This window comes from Fukomys damarensis, unplaced genomic scaffold (genome assembly GCF_012274545.1).
Source record: "Fukomys damarensis isolate Sample0158 unplaced genomic scaffold, DMR_v1.0_HiC HiC_scaffold_29, whole genome shotgun sequence".
Lineage (NCBI taxonomy): Eukaryota > Metazoa > Chordata > Mammalia > Rodentia > Bathyergidae > Fukomys > Fukomys damarensis.
In genome coordinates, this window is record NW_022900941.1 from 9156033 (window position 1) to 9176295 (window position 20263).

The 20263-nt window shown below is 33.5% G+C and overlaps 1 protein-coding gene across 5 annotated transcripts in view; it reads right to left on the bottom strand.

Annotated features, from left to right (window-relative positions):
- Positions 1-20263, bottom strand: part of Ptpn4 (protein tyrosine phosphatase non-receptor type 4) — a 173142-nt gene that overhangs the window by 69181 nt on the left and 83698 nt on the right. For 4 of the 5 annotated variants that reach the window (XM_010632287.3, XM_010632285.3, XM_010632286.3 and 1 more), the window contains exons 6-10: positions 20110-20154; positions 19817-19869; positions 19097-19217; positions 17839-17926; positions 7660-7748 (exon numbers count right to left, since the gene is read on the bottom strand). In XM_010632287.3, coding sequence (XP_010630589.1) covers positions 7660-7748; positions 17839-17926; positions 19097-19217; positions 19817-19869; positions 20110-20154 — 396 coding nt within the window. The remainder of the gene's footprint in view (positions 1-7659; positions 7749-17838; positions 17927-19096; positions 19218-19816; positions 19870-20109; positions 20155-20263) is intronic. The other variant, XM_010632288.3, reaches the window with a different exon arrangement.

A 20263-nucleotide genomic window follows, 5' to 3' on the forward strand; every position in this document is an offset into this window, starting at 1 on the left:
TTTTTTTTTTTTTTTTTTTTTTTTGGTACTGGGAGATCAAACTTGGGACCTTGCACTTGCAAGGCAGGCAGGAAACCACTGAGCTAAATCCCCGGCCCCAACTCAGATCTTTTTTTAATCTAAAGCTCTAATCACCATGGGACTAAGGCATTCAATCTTACTTAACAAAACACACTTTGGGTCCTGTCTTAATCTATTAATAAATATTTTCATGGTAATTTTAAGTTTTGATCCTCATGACTCATGGCCCTTTCTATCCAAGCAGCTCTCAGCATTCCCAAAGAAGAAACTTTTCACACTTCAATCACTTGTAGCAAATGCATGATTCAGCTTCAAGCATGTCTGTATAGAGTGGGGAACAAGAGATATACTTAGTTTATAGGTTTCAAAATTTTTATTTTACTTTTGCATCCATGGCTTTCACTGAATAAGGACAAAACAACATGAGGAAATTCTTCTGTCATTTACAATAGGCATTATTTCCAGAAAATGAACAAAAGACTGCATAAAACAGACTATAGTTATAAAAAGAAAGCAAACTAGATACTTCAATTTAAAAAATCTACAGGAGCAAGCTGGGCATGGTGGCGCACGCCTGTAATCCCAGCACTACAAAGGTTAAAGTGGGAGTGAAACTGGGAATTTGAGGCTGGCTTGGACTACATAGTGAGTTCAAGGCCAGCCTGAATTGCACAGTGAAACCCTGCCTCAAAAAACCAAACCAAACCAAACAACAACAAAAAAATACAAACAAAAAAAAATCTACAGGAGTCACACATATTTTAGGAGCTAAAAATTAATTCCCATTAAGAACCATCATATTAGCAACTAATAAAAATAAAACTATTTCTAAATGATCAAGAGAAAATCTAAACCAGTTTCAAATCATCCTGATTTCATAAATATCAAACTGAATAAAAAAAATCACTAAACTGAATGCTCTCTGGCATATTTTGTATAGCTTCTATTGTCTTCTAAATTTATTCTATATGATTTTATTTAGTACATAGAGCTATATTTTTCATAAAAACATCAATGGCTAAAAATTTTGAAATAACATTTATGTTGTACAATTATAATAGTTTCTTTTTGTTTCTATATGCCAGGTTTATTTTTTCCAGTGGATTTACTCTCAACCATTTGTCTATGCTTTAAATATGTCTCTTATAAGACATATGCAGACTGATTTTTAAAATACTGTTTGAATATTTCAAAGAAGATAAATGAAAGAAAAATATGCACAAGACAAGATGTTCAACATCATTAGCCACTAAGGAAATGCAAATAAAAGCAACAAAGATGTGTATTAATTTACATCTACCAGAATGGATATAATAAAAAAGACAGACAACAGTGAAGTGCTGAGGAGAATTTGGTGAAACTGAACACGTGTGCACTGCTGGTGGGAATGTGATCTGGTGCAGCTACGCTATGTAAGCCCAGAACTCAACTTGTAAAGCAAGGAAAACCTATTCTACCAGTGTATTCCAACTAATGAACTGATGAACAAAATACAGTATGGCCACAGAACAGATTACTGAGCAGCAGAAATGAATGTTGTATTCATACATGCTATAACACAGATAAACCACAAAAGCATTATGTGAAAGGAAGTGAATCAAAAAAACTACAGAGAATATGATTTCATCTATAGGAGAAAATAATTAGTGATTGCCTAGGGCTACAGATGAGTGAGATGCAGAGGAAGTGATGGAGAATGACTTCTAATGGTTAAAAGCTATCTTTCTAGCACAATGAAAAATTCTTATGCATAATTCAAAATTATATAATAGTGATGCCACACCCTGAAAATATACTGCAAATGACTAAACTGTATATTTTAATGGGTAAATTTACATGCTATGTAAATTAATAAAGTTGTTTAAAATTCATTTTGATAATCTACCTTTTCAATATGAAGGTTCCTTTTCTTTGAAATTCTTTATATCCATCTATCTATCTATCTATCTATCTATCTATCTATCTATCTATCTATTTATCTATCTACCTACCTACCTACCTACCTATCTATTTGCAGTGCTGGGGATATAGAATCTTGATCTTACACATGCTACATAAGCTCCACTGAAATATATCCCAAGCCCTATATAAAATTCTTTAAATTTTGAGACAGGGTCTTGCTAAATTGCCCAGGCTGGCCTTTAAGTTGAAGATTCTCCTTCTTCATCCTTCCAAGTGGTAGGGACAACAGACATGCGCTACTGTATCCAGCTAGAAACTTCTTTCAAGATTTATTCAGAGGAAGGTCAACTAGCAACAAATTCCTTCAGTTCTTGTTGGTCTGAGAGTATTTCTCTTCAACTTTAAAGACTACAGAATTCTAGGTTGGAGAATTTTTCTTTCAACGCTTTTAAATATTTCACTTTGTTTCTATTTTTGCTTGTATGGTTTCTGAAGAGAAGTCCAATATAACTTTATCCTTGTTTAACTGTGAAAAGAATGCTTTTGATGTTATGCTTCTTTCAAGATTTTCTTTGTTCTTGGATTTCTGCAGTATAAATATAGTATATTTGGCTACACACAGATTTTTGGGGATATTTAACCTTCTTTTATTTTCTCAAGTTTCTGGGTCTATGGTTTGGTGGCTGTCATTAATTTGGAAAGTTATCAAACACTATTTCTGAGGTAGCAGATCAAGGTATGGCCGAATGGGTGGGAAAGTAAGTGGTGGAAGTAGCTCTTGATCAAAAGATCCCAGGACACATGTACAGAACAGTTCCCAAACCTCTGAACAGACTTCTCCAACTGGAGCAGGTTTTGGATAGAAGGGCCTAGACCTGGCATCAGCCTGAGAAGTGGGTGATACAAAATAGGCAGTCAACATCATGCTGTAGCTCATACTTACTTTTCTTACTTTTATTTGGCCCAAACTCATTCTACAGAGCCTGTTTCTTTTCTTACCTTTAATAAATGTAAAGCCTTGCTACTATTTGTATTTCACTTGACCAGTTTTTTGGTCAGGACAGAAAGAACCTAAACCACTTCTACAAGGAGACCTCAGCACCTTATGATCTCAGCAAGATCATAACACTAAAGATTTTTTTGTTTTTATCTCTCAATCTAGCCCAGAATCATTATGCTTCAATTAGTCAACTATCCTGTAAATATTCCTTTTTTAAAAGTTTTAATTTCACCTTTATTTTAACAGACTTATTGAAATATAATTGACAAACCATATATAAATCATCCACTTAAAAATCTACTCCTAAGAGTTACTGGCCCTAGCAGCAGTGAATACATCTGTCTCTTCAGTTCTCAAAGTAGCAGTTTGCCTAGTGTTCTTAATTCCACTGAAAAAACGTAAGAGCTGTTGATTTTAAGGTTTTATCAGTTTTTTTTTCCTTGTGAGGACAGTAATGTGAAGTTTAAACTCTTTACATTTCAGATTGGGAACTAGAATTCTCTTCTCCTTCCCATTGTTTTAATGATGTCTTCTGATTTACATTAATATTGATGGAGTTTAATTTATAGAATCCAAATTTCCAATTTCACTAATATTTTTAAAAAATATTAATACAAGTGTGATAATTTATGAATAACCATATATGGAAAATGGATGTTGCACACTCCTCTTTTCTATATGTAAGTCCAATTTTGAGAGAACCAGTAAAAGAAGAGACCTGAGTTTAAAGCTCTGCTTCATACTTACCAGTTGTCTCAGTAAATAATATTCCAAACTTACAGGGTTCTAAGCTTATGGGGTTAAACGCATTAAAATCAATGAATATTTTTCCTCTCAGTTCTAAAGCTTCTACTTTTACTAAGTATACTTCATTTATACAGAAATTTGGCAATTTTACCATTTAATCTTTAGCATCAGTATCTTATTTTAAATTATTAATAGAAAAGTAGCTGAAATATATATGATACAAGATGGTCATAATTATTATCAGTCTTCCAAAATGATTTTTATGGTTTCCTAAAGTAAACATATAGTACTTTAGTAAAATGTAAAGGCAACAGAAATTTTAGGAATATTAATTTAGACATGGTGATAAGATTGTTTTGGTCTCTTACTCATATGGTACTTACAAGAAGTTCACTGGCTTTGTCTAAGTTCAGTTCATGCTTTAAAAACCAAAATAAACCATAAATGTATTGACTATTAAAGATTTTGGGGGCTGGGGATGTAGCTCAGTGGCACAGTGCCTATCTGGCAAACACAAGGCCTTGAGTTCGATTCCTGGTCTATCCCCTCCACCCAAAAAATATATTGGACCTTAATTCATGGCTTTTTGTTACCTTTTGGCAAACATTTTCCTAATGTTGTACTGTGTTCTACTCTGAATGGTTAAGATCACAAGAAATCCTTACATTTCATGCTGATGTATACTCAGTAGCTTTAGCCAACTTTTAATCCCAACCATTTAATTTTTTAAACAAAATTTAATTCACACTATACAATATTTTCCAGTCAAAACCTTAAATACATCTTTTGTTTTTATTGTTTCATTTATTTATTTATTTTTGGCATTTAGCAAGCCAGGGTCATGCTAAACTCATCCTGGCCTCAAACTCAGTATGAAATTCAGGCTGGCCTCAAATTCATGATCCTCCTGCCTTGATGCCACAGGTGCTAGAATTGTAGACATAAACCACCACAAAATCCTCCAAATCTGGTATCCTTTGTTTTGTTTTGTTTTTTAAAATCTAACTTAAATGACGAAGACTTGAAAATATGAATTCTACTTCTCAACTTCAAATTAGCTCAACATATATTTATCTATAAAACAATATGCCAACTCCTTAGCATGTAAAATATGTAAGATTGTTCACAATTTGAAACCAATTTATTACTCAAGGAACATCTTCCTAAATTCTTGTTCTCTTGCTTCTCTTCTCAAAACAGCTGAAGGAAAAGGGAAACCAAATACCCCGTCATCTCAGTAACTTGACATGTTACTTCTTACTACTAGGGCTCGGCAAATGCTTAGTGCTTCTACCTTTAATGCTCTACATACATTAAGCGAGTTCTCTATAGCCACTGCACTCTTCCACCCTTCCTTCTTTTTTTGAAGTTTCTATTCCTCCTATAACAACTGTCTCAAATATCATGGAGCCAGTGAAATATTCCAGAGATTATACCCTTTTTTCCAAACAATTTATCAACATCTCTTCTAGAATCTTTATAATGATAAAAACAATAAATTTATATACAACATAGAATTAAGAAAATATAAAAAATTTTAATCACAATATTTAACCCATATTATCTGAAAATAATTTATTTTCGATTTTGACATTTATATAAAGTGCAAAATAAAAAATTTCTGTGTCATAACTGCACTTATTGGTAGGAACTATGTCTCTGTTTTGTATTATTCCCTGAACATGCTACAATTTCATCAACTACATAGGAACATTTAAAAGATGTGAGATGAACTACCGGGCGTGGTAGTGCACGCCTGTAATCCCAGCACTCGGGAGGCTAAGGCAGGAGGATCACTGTGAGTTCGAGACCAGCCTGTGCTACACAGTGAGTTCCAGGGCAGTCTCTACTACATAGTGAAAGGGAAAAACACAAAAAAAAAAAAAAAAAAAAAAAAGATGTGAGATGAACAACTAAGTAATCCTTCGTTTTATATCTTTACGGAGGTAACTCACATATAAAATTTAACAATTTGAAATGAACAATGAGTTCTGACAAATGTGTTCAATTATATAACTACCCACATGAATCATACATATAATAGTTCTACCATCCCCCAAAATTTCCTTGGTGCCCTTTTGCAAATCATTTAATAGCCTCCTTCTATTTTAATACCCTGGCAATCAAGGATATTTTGTCTCCATCATACGTGTGTTCTAGAATTACATATAAATAGAAATAAAGAGCAATACAGTTTTCTGAGTCTGGCTTCTTATACCTGGCATAATGCTTTGAGGGTAAAGTCATCCATGTGGTTTTTATTATACTGTATTATTATAAAGTTCATTTATTTTTAATCCCAAGTAGAATTCCAGTGTGTGTGTGTGTGTGTGTGTGTGTGTGTGTGTGCTTGTGTGTATGTAAAATTGGTTTATCCTATCAATTTATAGACATTTGAATTTTCTTTCTTGCGGGGGGGATAGTACTGAGGATCAAACTCAGGACCTTGGGCTTGCCAGGCAGGTAGGCACAATTGAGCTACATTTCTGGCTGTTGAATTTTCATTTTATGTTATCAAAAATACTGTAGCTGTGAATATTGTGAACAAATCTTTATATGAACTTTGATTTTCCTGAGTAAACATCTAGGAAAAGAATCGCTGGGTAATATGGCTAATTTACTTTTAACTTAAACTGCCAAACTGTTTTCCAAAGTTGGTATACTTGTTTGCATTTCTACCAGTACCATCCTTTCTAGGTTCCCTACTTCCATCATTTGATACTATCAAACTTTTTCACTGTTTTTCTGCATAGTCAAAGAACAGCTCATTGTATTTTTAATTTGTCTTTCACTGGAAACTGAAAATTTTTCCATGTGCTTATTTATCATTGTATTTTTAATTTGTCTTTCACTGGAAACTGAAATTTTTCCATATGCTTATTTATCATGTACACATCTTCTTTGGTAGAAGTGTCTATTCAAAAATCTTGCCTATATTTATAATTAGGTTGTCTTTTTATTACTGCTGTAAAAATTCCCTACCCTTAAGTCTACAAATACGTATATTCTGCAGATTTCTGCCTGCCAGTATTTAATTTTTATAGATCCATTTTGTCTGTTGTTCATTGTATCATTCATATTTTGGGGACTTATCTAGGAAATTTTTTTAGCATAGTTGAAGCAGTTTGTTAAAACATTTGCTATTGTTAGTTATCATATTTCTATTAAAGTGTTATGAAGGTAACTACTTTCAAATACTTATTAAATAAAAATTATTTAGGAGGTATATTAAAGCTAGTAAGAGGTATATAAAAGAAAGATTAATAAAATGTACTAATTTTGCTTTTGTTTCTTCTAAAGAAAATCACTATGCTTTAAAAAGTCTCTGATCTCACACACACACACACACACACACGCACACACAAAATGTTAGCTATACATGGGATTTGGTCAAAGACATTTTTATAATTTTCAAAAAGTGGAAGATGCTTTCCTCCCTTTTCTCCATTCTACAATACACAAATACACAAATGATGGTGGTGAACCATCTTGGACAATAAAGAAAAGAAAATATGCTAGAGACAAAAGAGTAATAATATAAAAGAAACATCAGTTGTAAATCCCATGAAATCACCACACTTTGCTTGCAATAATTTAAATCACTTTTTAATTTTATATCTTTGTTATAGGAGCTATGCCTAAATTTTATTTCATAAATTAGCAGCCCAATAAATGAATTTAAATAAAATACTATAGTGCTTAACATGACTGAAGACACAGGGTAGGCACTTTAATATTACTACACTACACATTTATAGATTCTCTAAAAAATGATTCTCTAAGAAAAATTCATGTGTAATATTTTAATATGCCATTATGAAATGAATTGTTTTGGCACATTCTAGTAAGTACCACATATGCAGGGCATATAATTGCACCACACAAGTAAAGTGACAACATTTAAATAGTTCAATGGTCATTTTCTTTAATAGAAATCATTACATTTGGTAATATAGTTGTAAAAGCAAAAATACTGCTGATGTTCTTACCATGGAAAGGTATTCATTCGTACCCTGTTGTTATAAATCAGAATTCCTCCTGACATCACTCCAATTGTAATTTCATTGTTACTTTGATCCTTTAAAATAAACAAACAAATAAATAAATACATGAAAAATCTAAAGCAATGGGCTTTAACTATTAGAGATATTCTTATAACACAATTAGTTTAGCATAATGTGACTTTTTCAAAGGTTGTACAGAATCACATTATAATTACAAATCCAAATAATAACTGCTACCTCATAAAAAGACATAGAGGACAAACTCCTAAGTCATTACTCTAAAGTAAAAATAATCTCAGGATTTTTCATAAATTAAAGCTGGGACTGACTCTTTGGTGAAGGAGAACCTGTGATAAGCCAATATTCACAATACAATGAGAAGTTCTATAGCTAATGTAGTACATTAGAAACATCATTAGAGGTACCAAATAAAGAACAACTTTGGGAGTTTTGAAGATGCCAGAAAAGAAATTATGAAATTGTGGCTTAAAGAATGTGAGAGTATTCATACTACCCCAGCCCAATTTTAGTTAACTAATCTACATTGTTGAGAAAATGCGTACAATTAAAATATTTTTCACAGATGCTAATCAGTCTTGGAACTGTTTTATATTTTTCATTTTAAAATAGTATTCTGTAATATATATAGTAATATAAAAAGCTGGCTTTTATTTCTACCATTCAGTTGTTTAGAAGACAGAATAAATATATAAACAAGATTTTATAATTGTATCCCCAGAGTAAATCTTTGAAACTATATTTTCAATATATTTTTATTCAAATAAAATCTTAATCTGTTAAGTGGCATAATACATAAGTGGTCAAATGTAAATGTATATTAATTTGGTTGCACTTTTTTGTTTGGCAATAACCAGTACTATTATCAGAGTCTTAAATTACTTTTTAAAGGACATCAATTAGAATTTTGGAGCAAAAAGGTAGACTGAGCCTAAAAGATAAAAGGCTAAAATGTATGCTCTAATTAATCCTTTTGCCCCAAACATGATATATCAGAGAAGATACACAACAAGAGAAAATACATAACAACCTCTAACACTTGACATGTTTTATCAACAGATCAGAACAATCCTTAAAAACATAAAGAGGATAAGATCACATTTATAGGAAAAAAAAAAGGCTGGGATTTAGCTCAGTGGTGTCATACCTGCCTTCCAAGTAATGCAAGTTCCCAAATTTGATCCCCGGTACCAAAAAAAAAAAAAAAATCCAGAGACAATGGTTAAATGAAATAATGGGGCCTCTCAAGTTACTATCAGATTGATCAAGTAGGGAATATCTAATGTAATTAGCTTCTATCAATCCCACCATTTCACCCCAACTAGACTGTGCTAAAAAACACAGAAGCACATGCAGCCCGTCTAAATACTAATTGTGGACACCAGGGACAGGGAATTCAAATTCAAAGTGATTCCCAGAAGAGAAAGATGGTGTCTTAGTTACTTTGCTCATCGTTGGGACAAAATACCTGACACCCACAGCTTAAAGGAAGAAAAGCTTATTCTGGATCATGTTTAATAAGCTTCAGTGCTTGTGTATAGTTAGCTAGCTCCAGGCAGAAGTAGCATAGTAGAAAGGCCTGAGCAGAGGGAAGTTGCTCATCTCATGATAGGCAGGAAGTAGAGAGGAAAAGGGAAGTGGAAGATAAACCCTTTCAGTTCATACTCCCACTAACCAGCCTCTTCCAACCAAACTCCACCTCTTAAACCAGCCATAGCTTGCCCATTATCCAATATCATCTATAAGTCCTGCCTCTGAGTGCATGAGGGCTTTGAGGACAGCCAGATATAAACCACAACAGATGATGAATCTAAAACACTGAAAAAGTCAAACTACTAAAGGTACCTTATTCCTAGCTACATATTCCTTCTCTCCTGCACCATTGCCAATGGGAAGCTAGTCAGAAGGAACATGGAGAGACAATGAACTAGGTAGGAATCACAAATATGAAAGGAACTACACACTACACAACCAAGAATCACTGCACATTCCAGGAGATCTAATACCATTAAAAGAGATACCTTAAAGTCGATACAAAGAAACATCAATCAAGATGATTTACAACTCAGTTTGTAAATCATCAAACCTAGACTGAAAGAACAGTTTGTGAGGCACCAAAAGTGGGCAAAAGAAAAAGTATTAAGCCCTTCACAGAAAAAAATGTTATTAATTCCAATGTTTAGAAACATGAACTATGTATGACATTAATTTAAAACCTTATTTGTTTTTCTTCATAGAAATTATTACTACCTAATATTATACTATATATTCACTTGTTCAATTTTCTTTTCTATTCCTCACGAGAACCTAAGTAATACAGAGTAAACCTTTGTTTTGTCAACTTTTGGGTTCTTAGGCATAGAATCCCCTGAATTCATTTGTAGAATGAACTGTTTATGAAAATATCTTAGCTGTTAAGCATAGCAACAAAGCCCTTTAAGCAACCATTCCATCCCATTTTATATCTCCTCCTTCTACATAGTAAAACTCTTCTAGTTTAGTGAAGCCATATTAGTTTAACAATACATTTTGTATCTCCATAATTCCATGTTTTGTTAATGCTGCTTTCATATCGTCTTCATCATTTCTCCACCTACACAAAACAAATTGAACCAAAGTCTAGATCACATTGCTCCTGTGTGAAAACTTCTTTAGCCTACATCTGTAAGCTTCTCTCACATTTGTCTGTCTCTTGTATCACTTATCTGGAACCTCTAACTACTATCAGCTATATGATGATTACTGGGGTTCTATATTAACTGTGATTTCAGACTATATTGGTAGATGAACAGTTATAAACATATTTTTAAAAAATTTGAATCTAAAAAATAAAAATAAAAATGTGAATCTGCCAAGTATTGGCTCTTTTACAAAGCATACTGATCACATACACTGTGTGGACTGCTGTAAAACTTTCTAAGTGCTTACACTCAATTTCTGTATTGATTATTTTAACCAGTAACAAATAGCTCAAAGATAAGAATCAGTTGGTGGATCATCCTTTGAGCATCAATGAACGATTATATAATTTCATTTTACTTCACAAAACTAGCTCTCAAATAAGTATTTTTGCACTGATTTGATAGTAATACTATGTTTACACTTAACCAGCCATCCTATTGGGGAATAAGCTCAAAATAAATCTCAGATCGTAAAACCATAATCATGATGAGTTTTAACTTTAATTTGAAGACTAAAATTAAATGATTAAGTGGAAGCTGCATGAGGGTTACATTTTTATCTACTCTTCTCACTGCTGCATACATGGCATCTATAAACATGACTCGCAAAACAGCAGGAGTAAACAGTAACTGAATGAATAATAAAATACCTCAAGCTTTCCTTTTCTTAAAACTCTGAAGGGCAAAGGTTATTATTTGTCTATTACAGGTTATTTGCATAACTATTACAAATACGTATGGAAACAAGATATTCACAATTTAGTGTAAAACTTTGTTAGAACTGCTTTAGAGCTAATTTGAATCATCCTATACCTAGCTAAGCACCTAAAGACAAGTCTAAAGACATGGCAACAAAGTTTTCAGTTAATGCTAGCAATTAATACTATGTGAACATTCCTATAAAAGAGATTATATTTGAAGTTGCATGGTTTAGATATTTCATAGCCCTTATAGTCTTTAATTCTATTCTCTTAGTATAATAAATGGTTTATGACTAGCTGATTTTCTAGTAGAGATCATAGGTATTTGGTGAGCCACCAAAATACTCATTTAACAAGCAAGACAATTCAATTACACCAGCAATCTCTCCTGAGATAAAATTTTTTTAAGCAATCAGAAATTCTTTACCAAAAAATTAAATTTAGCTCTCACAATGTTCACTGCTAATGATTTTCTTCAATTACTTTATATTTTTAGGATTGGTTTGATATCTATTATTTCTAATAACAATAACCAATTGTCACTCTTTGTAGGTGAGTGTTTTGGAAGTGAAGAATGCTGGTTAACATTTACTCACAGCTTATTTAAAAGTATTTCTTAGTGTTCAAGTATTTGGAGAATATTTAGTTATCTTTTCATTATTGTTTTTTAATTTAACAGGACTAGGCCAGACATTTAGCTCAGTGGTGCCGCCTGTCTTGCAAGCACAATGTCCTGAGCTTGATCCTGGTACCTAATAATAATAATAATAATAATAATACTAATAATAATGATAATAATGATTTAAAAGGACCGTGGTCAGAAATATTTTGTGTGCTTGAAAATAATGTACAACTGAAGTTGTTGGATACAGTATTCTATGTAGATTAAGTCAAGTTTGATAACTGTATTGTTCAAATCTATTTATCAGTTCTACTAGTGTCTGAATAAAGAATATTAGAATCTATTACTTTTTCTGCTCTGTGGAAGACACTGCTAATAGTGCAAACTCATGACTGGCAGACTGTAAATCGAATAGCCAACAAAAACTTACCCTAAGGATATATTAAAAAGCTCTTAAAATTCAACAGAAGAGCGAAGAGACAACCTACAGGATGGGAAAAAGTAAATAATTTAAAGAGCTAAATCAAAGCTAAATAATAGAAAACAGGGATATAGATTTTTTTTTTAATTGAGTTAGGGTCATGTTTGTAATTCAAGCTGGCCTTGAACTCACTATTTAGCCCAGGCTGGCCTCGAACTTGTGGCAATCCTCTTGCCTAAACCTCCTGATTGCTGGAGATTACAGGCATGCACCACCATGCTGGGCTGATCATTTGCAAATAGGAAGGGAACCAAGAGATAGAGGGAAGGAGGAAAGAGGAAGAGAAGGAGAAGATATGTTATGTAATTATACCAGCTCCCACAATGAATGTAGTCATTATGTACTGCAAATATGTATTATAAAAATTTTAAAAGAAAACCAAATTTAAAAGTGAATAAACCACAGAAGGGATATTTCATCTAAAAAGATATGCTCAGTATCATTAGTCACTAGGGAATACTACAATGAGATAAAATATACTTATATTGGAGCCTGATAACATTGCTAGTGGGGATGTAGTTTCTCATAAAGTTAAATATACTTTTACAATGTGACCTTGCAGTCCCCTTATGAGATTTACCCTAGAAAAATGAAAACTTAAATTCACAGAAAAAGTTCTTGAATGTTCATACTTGCTTTATTAAGTAAAAAACAAAAAATCCACTGAAAAAACTGTAAACCAAGATGTCCTCCAAATAGGTGAATGTATTCACTAATCATAGTGCAGCCATACCATGGAACAATACTCAGCAATAAAAACAAATGAACTATTGAAACACTTGATAACTTGCACATATAAGATACACTGAAATACGTGAAAGAAGGCCATACCAAAAGGTACATACTATAAGACTCACTTATAAGACATTAGCGAAAAGAAAACTACAGAAAACAGACTCATGGATATTAAGTGCAAAGACACAATATGAGTACAGACTTTTGATCTGATATGATAAAACTTTTCTATATTCTAACCATAGTAGTGATTACACAAATCCATACATGTATTAAAGTTCACAGAACTGTACATAAAAAAATCCATGTACTATAGGTGATTTTAAAAATAACACACTACTCTGCTCTTTCCCATCTTTTATTTGCTTTCTTTTTATTCTGAAATTTGTCATTCATTTTCACTCTCCTATAATCCCTATTCCATCATTTACATGCTCTAACTATAGTAAATGTTTTAATATTTTCAAGTATGTTTTCTCTTGATGTCAGATCTTCATTCATGCTGACAATCTACAGTAAAAATCAATGTCTTGGCAAACTCTTATTCATTTTTCTGGCTTAAGTAAATATAGTACTTTTTGGGGGGTACTGGGGATCAAACTTGGATCCTTGTGCTTGTGAGGCAGGCAGTGGAACTAGTAAATATACTACTTCTAAAATGCCATCTTTATTTTCTGCTCCTGGGCTGCATTAGCTGTTCCTGCCTGGGATAGTTAATCATGATTATGCACTGGACTGGCGTGAGATTTTTAGAGCACACTAGTGGGTGTGTCTAGATGGGTCACGGGGACTATATCTGGTACATGGCCCCATCCTCTCTTGAGCTCTTCCCCTGCTCTGCCTTCTTTGCCACCATGAAGTGAGCATATTCCATTGTTATGATGTTTGCCTTGGAGCCAGCCAACTACAGACTCAAACATTAGAAACCATGAACCAAATGAAACCTTTCCTCCTTTAAGTTTCAGGTATTAGGTATTTTGTCCCAGTTACAGGAATGCTGACCAGTAGCCAGCCACAGGATGCCACAGCATTCATTAATATATGTTCCATTTATTTCTCACCCACTAGTCTATGAGTTCCATGAGAGCAGGGATAAGAGCTATTTTGTTCACCAAGTAATCCTTAGTGCCAACTCTGTGTAAGGTACAGAACAAATTTCCCATCATGAATGCTCTAAGATTTATTCTCTTCTTGAAGATTGAGATAAACAACTTGGTCCCACTTGAAAGCAGACAGAAAAACTTACCTTACACTTTGCTTATCAAAATAGAAAATTATTTCAAATACTTTTGCTTGTGATATTCACTTAAAATTTATGTCTTCTCTTTATGTTCTTTCTTTTGTCTCCTCCCCTCTCCCACCCAACTTGGCAGTACTAGGAATGAAACCCAGGGCATGCTAGGCAAGCTCTCTACCACAACGCTAAATCCCCAGCTGTCCTTTTGTCCTTTGTGCCATAAAATTTCCCTTCATGCTTAATGACAATTTGTACATTCTCTTAAGTGTCAGTGTCTACATCCTAAATCTCTTTTAATACAAAATGTTTCTAAATAACTTTCATCAATTAAAATTTAAATTCCTTTTATCTGGTACTCTACATTTACGGCTTTCTAAGAAACAGTTTTACAATCTAATAAACAAATATCACTTCAGTCAAAATAATAATAATATGGTTAATCCTGTATGAGATCTATCTAGCCTTGTTATTCAAATTAAAAAAAAAATCAAAGTCTAGAATTCTGGATTTCATTAACAGCAATCTCTGCAGAAATAAAACCATATTTAGGAAACTAAAGAATTAAAATGACTGCTTTAGGTGGCATTTTTAAGCATAGTTTTTAATTCTAAGTATAGTTTAATTCCATCAGTTGTAAACTTTATTGTAACAAAACAAATATGCATAGATACTATTACATTTTGTAGATTTGTGCTCAAAAGTAAAAAACCCCAAATATGGAAGGAGAATGGTCATTCATTCATCCATTGAGGTAGGGTCTCACTATATACCCAGGCTGGCCTCAAACTCCTAACAATTCTCCTGCCTCAGCCTCCTATGTGCTGGTATTATCAGCACATACCATCCCACCTAGCTGAGAATGAAGGAACATTTTAAAGAAGGTAAGAAGCTCAAAAGAGACTTACATTTTAAATAAAATCATACAAAAGATTTCCAAGTCACAAACATAGTTAGAGGAAGGCAGGTCAACCAGTTTTTAAAGGAAAGACTGACAGAAGTTTGTGAAGCTAAGAACTAAAGCTTCTGTTCCACAACATGCTCAGGTGAGATCCTAATGGATAAAACTATTACATAGAAGTCGACTTTGAAAACATAAATGTCTATGTCCTTGTATGGATCTGTGCATTGAAATATATTCAAAATATTCACCTAAGGAAAATCCAGGCTCTTAAGTCCCTTTTGGCCCCATATTGAGCTCAACAATTTGTGCCAAAAGAATAAAAATCGTATTACTAATTAAACCAATGATTATCTATAAGTCTGAGAACAGCTGTACTCCAGGTTCTTCTAAAAGAGTACAAGGAATGATCAAAATGTATGGTGAAAGTTTCAATTCTAAAATGTTTTGCAGTCAAAGACACTACTATTCAACCCCCCTCACTTTGAACACACTTATCCCATCATTCTTGTCACTTTCTAAAGCAGGTCTGGAAGTCCTCTTTCATGTGTGTCTTTACAAGGTGTGATGAAAATACAGTGACTGCTGCTACTGAGTGCTGTCCAAGGGAAAGGCAGGCTCACAAAGACATTTCAATGTGTGTGTTCTCATTCACTTACTGTATTACCAGATCATAAGACTTCTGCCTCTTACCCAAAGTCAAAATGACCATGAATGGTAAACATTTTAAACCAATTCAGGACATGGAGGAAGCCACAACAGTGCAACTAAAGATACAAAAGTCTTCTAGAAGTGCTTCAGAAATAAGTACCCTTGAGTTGTAACTGGCTTCACCTATGAACAGTTTGAATTACAACAAGAATTTTGATTTTAACTTATAACCAAAGTCTTGAGTTATAACCTGAATGCTGGTCTTTCCTATTTGAGGTTAACTGAGAAATCCTGGGCCACTGCTGTCTCTCTAAGGACACTGAGATCTACCTGGAGGAAAGTGTGGCCTAAAATTATATAGGAGAAGGGGGTGGGGATTTAGCTCAGTTGTGCTACCGCCTGCCTCACAAGCACAAGGACCTGAGTTCGATCCCCGGTACCTAAACAAATAAAATAAAATAATATAGGAGAGAGACTTTGAAGGCTGTACAGAGAAGCCTGAGCCTTCCAACCGACCTTGTGGTTGATGACATTATCACTAGTAGAGTCCATAAGCCTTGTACACAGTGGTGATGTTGAGGAACTAACTGGTGGAGGAACATTCAGAGGAATTATGTACAGAGGAACTTCAGCAACTTCTAACTAAGCCACAGAGAATGGGAGCCGAGGAGCTTTCTGACAAGGAGGGGGAACTATCAACAATCAGGGCAGTAAGTTCTTCTTCTAAAATAAAGGAAATCCTGAAAAAAATGGACAGAGTTACAAACATTTGTAGAGAAGACCTGCCCAGACAGAGAAAAGCCAATCGTTGCATTCACTTGCTTAATGACAATGTCATGTTACACAGAACAGTGTTAAAGAAAAGACAGAAACAGATGATCTTCAACCAATTTTTAGTTCTGAAAAGACTGAAACCTAATAAGCCAGAAGCAGATCCTAGTGGGCTACAGGATCTCTCTCAAGGAGAGAAAGGATACCAGAGGGCCAGATTCCTGATGTTCTTATGGAAGGGGACTCTTCTTTCATTTAATTACCACCTTCCATTTCATCCTCCTTTTCTGCAGCCAAAGGTGTCAACTTGAATGGTGAGGACAGCATGAAATTGTTGTTTCTGGTAGTCCAGACATACTTTATAACATTGTGGTGAATACACTAGGAAAAACTGGTGTTTCTGGTAAATTACACACATTGTACAATCCTTTTTTATTATGAAAAGATTAGTGAAGGGGTGCTTTGGGAGGATCAGAATGCATTACAGGTATTTCCATTATTTCTCATAGCAAAAATAGTTTTGATTTACAACCAACTTGAGTTACAACCAGCCCTAGTGAAAGAACTGAGTTCATGAGTCAAGAGTCCAATGTATTCTAATAGTATTTCAGAAAGTGGAAGGATGAGATAAGTGTATTTGAAGCAAAGGGAAATGTTTTTTGGGGGGCAGTAGCAACAGGATTTTATTGGAAGAAATTTAAAAATTCAAACATATTTTCTCATCATACCAAGCATAACATGTATAACTTCTTCATTAGGAAATCATAAGAAGGAATATAGGCACAAATGAAGGGTAGTCACTCACAAATATAGTTACAGCAAGAGGAACTTTCTGAGGCAAAAAAATCTGACACACAAAGAAGTGTACAGGAAAGGCCAAAGACTACAAAATCTTTTTTGTTGTTGGTTTTGTTTCATTTTGTTTTGAGACAGGGGCTTACTATGTAGTTCAAGCTCTGAACTCATTATGTAGCCCAGGCTGGCCTTCACCTCATCGCAATCCTCCTGCTTTATGACCCCCCCCAAGAGCTGGGATTACAGAGGTGCCCCACAACGCCTAGTTTTTAGATTCAATTTTAATAAAGCGATGGGGGAAGATGAAAAAGAAATGTTAATATTTTCCATTTGTGCTTTATAAAAAATCTTAAAATGATACTACGAAATGATAATGTCTTTTATGACCATGGTTAGTGAAGTATACAGAAACCATTTTTCTTATTAATCTATTTTTGAAAAATAAGTATTCTAAAAGTATTGTCTTCCGTCGTCTATAAAAGTTATTTTATAACATAAAACACTACCTGGAAGAAAAGGGATGAACAGTTCACTTAATGAACTCAAAAATTTCAAAGTAAGCTTTTGCACTTACCCTTGCATAGTGGAATTCAACTCCATACAGTTCTAAGGTACGTGCTGTATTTAGGTAATTAAATTCTGCTTCTGCAGGAGATAAGCCTCTGTGAAGACATAATTAAACTAAAATTAGATTCACTGCAATATGGCCAAATCAGAAAAAGGATATTTATCAGGAAATACAAGCAGTTTATTTAAATCTAAAATATCCACTAAGACTACTCCTCTTAGTTCTGTACAGTAACATCTAATTAACTTATTTGGAGGTCATACTTTCAATAATCCAAATTATTATCTTCCAGAATATTTTCTTATTTTCTACAAATGCTAGAATACAGCATTTCTAAAATGCCCGACTGGTCTGATGAATGTAACAAAGCCACTTACTTTTAGACACTACTTAAAAGCATTACTTCTCAAAAATGCTTCATACACCACAGGTCCACTCAATAACACATAGAACTTCTAAGACATGCACATCCTAAGATTATTTCCAGAGAAGTGCATTTCATGGTGTGGTGGATAGATAGGTACTGATTCACAAGTACAGAACTGAGCTTGTTAGACACTGTGCGTGCATGTCTGTGAGGGTGTGTGTGTGTGAGAGAGAGACAGAAAGAAAGAGAGACAGAGAGAGATACAGACAGAGACAGACACCCCCCACACACACAAGACTGAACCCAGGGCCTCACCCATGCTAAGCAAGTCCCCTACCAGACCCCTACCACTGAGCTATGTCCAAGCCCTTTTTCTTTCATGTTGAGACAGAAGGCTACTAAGCTGCTCAAGCTAACTGCAAATCCATCATTCTACTGCTTCACTTTCCTGAGTAGCTGGTTTTACAGGTGTCCATTACTGTGTCTGACTAAAGAAATATTTTTATTAATGAAGTATTACATCAAGTTCCTTTCTCCTCTTGGCTTATTAACAAACAGAATAAACACCTCTCAACTAAAACCTAAGAAAGAATTATCAATTAAATTGATCTGTGTATTCTGAATATATTAATGTTCTAAAATTCTTGTTAGCTGACAATTTCACATAACAAATATACTTGTTTACATATAATTTTATGGTTGTAACAGAAAGGAAAAACAAGTCATAGTTTATAAAACAAGCCATGTTACACATTTTCATATAGATCAACTATATTTCTATATAATGATAGTATTTTATATAATGGTAACTATTCTATATTAAGTACAATGAAAGTAAAAATAATTTAACTCGAGAAAGCATACTGCAAACAAGCAAAAAACAAAATAAATTCTTACGTATGCTGCTGATGTAATTTTGCAATTTCTTTTTCAAAATCTTGAGGTTGATTAGGAATGAAAGAATAATCTGAGAGGTAGCCTGGCAAGTTTTCTGACTGATTGTAGTCTCCAAGTTCAGCTAATAACAGTAAGAAAATACTTACACTTTAATAAACAAAAAATTTTCTCTTTATTATCATTATTATTATTATCATTTGTGGTACTGAATATTGAACCCAGGGCTTTCCCACTGGGCTATATCCCCAGCCATTTATGATTTTTTGTTTTGAGACAGGGATTCACTAAGTCACAAAGTTGCCCAGGCTGTGCTCAAATTTGGAATATTCCTGCCTCACTCTGCCTCAGAGTGTTGAGATTATAAATGTACACCACCAGACTTTGCAAATTTTTAAATTATTATAGCCTTTCAGCAATGTCATTAATCCATTGTATTTCTGGAAGTAAAATATTTATGTCTCTAACTTAACTACTAAAGGAAGTTATAATAATTCATTTAACATTCTTCTACCACTCAAACAACTTTAGAGCAAATTTTTTTCAAGAATCAGAATAACTGCTAAGTAGATATATCATGCTAAGTAGATATATCATTTTCAGTAAAATTTCTATTTTCTGCACAGTAACATGTCAAAAGAACTCCTGCATTAAAGGCAATACACTATCAACACAGAAAACAAAATCATGGGCTATTTGACCTAAATGTGAGGTGATACTTACACTGAACAGCAAATGAAGCTAAAAGGGCAGCAGTATTATAAGGACAGGGCAATCTAATAAAACAAAAAAAAATATATAACCCAGGGTTAAACATCAATAATTTAAAGAGCGCTATAGTTTGTTATACTATTCACATGTAAAGTATGTGCCTTAAGAAATAAACTTATCTGATGAGAGAAATTGATACTACATATACTCGTTCTTTGATAACTTACAACGATCATGAATTACTTCACTAATATAGAATTAAAGAGTTTTTTAAAAGCCTATTTCAAAAATATAAAATAACCCACCTTCCAGTTAAAATGTCTTGTTTTATTTGCAAAAAATACTGGTACCTTAAAAAAAAAAGATAGCATTTACTAAATTATAACAATTCCAATTCCAAGAAACTGTACACTTACTTTAAAAAATAAAATACAAATATTTAAATATTTGCTTTCACAA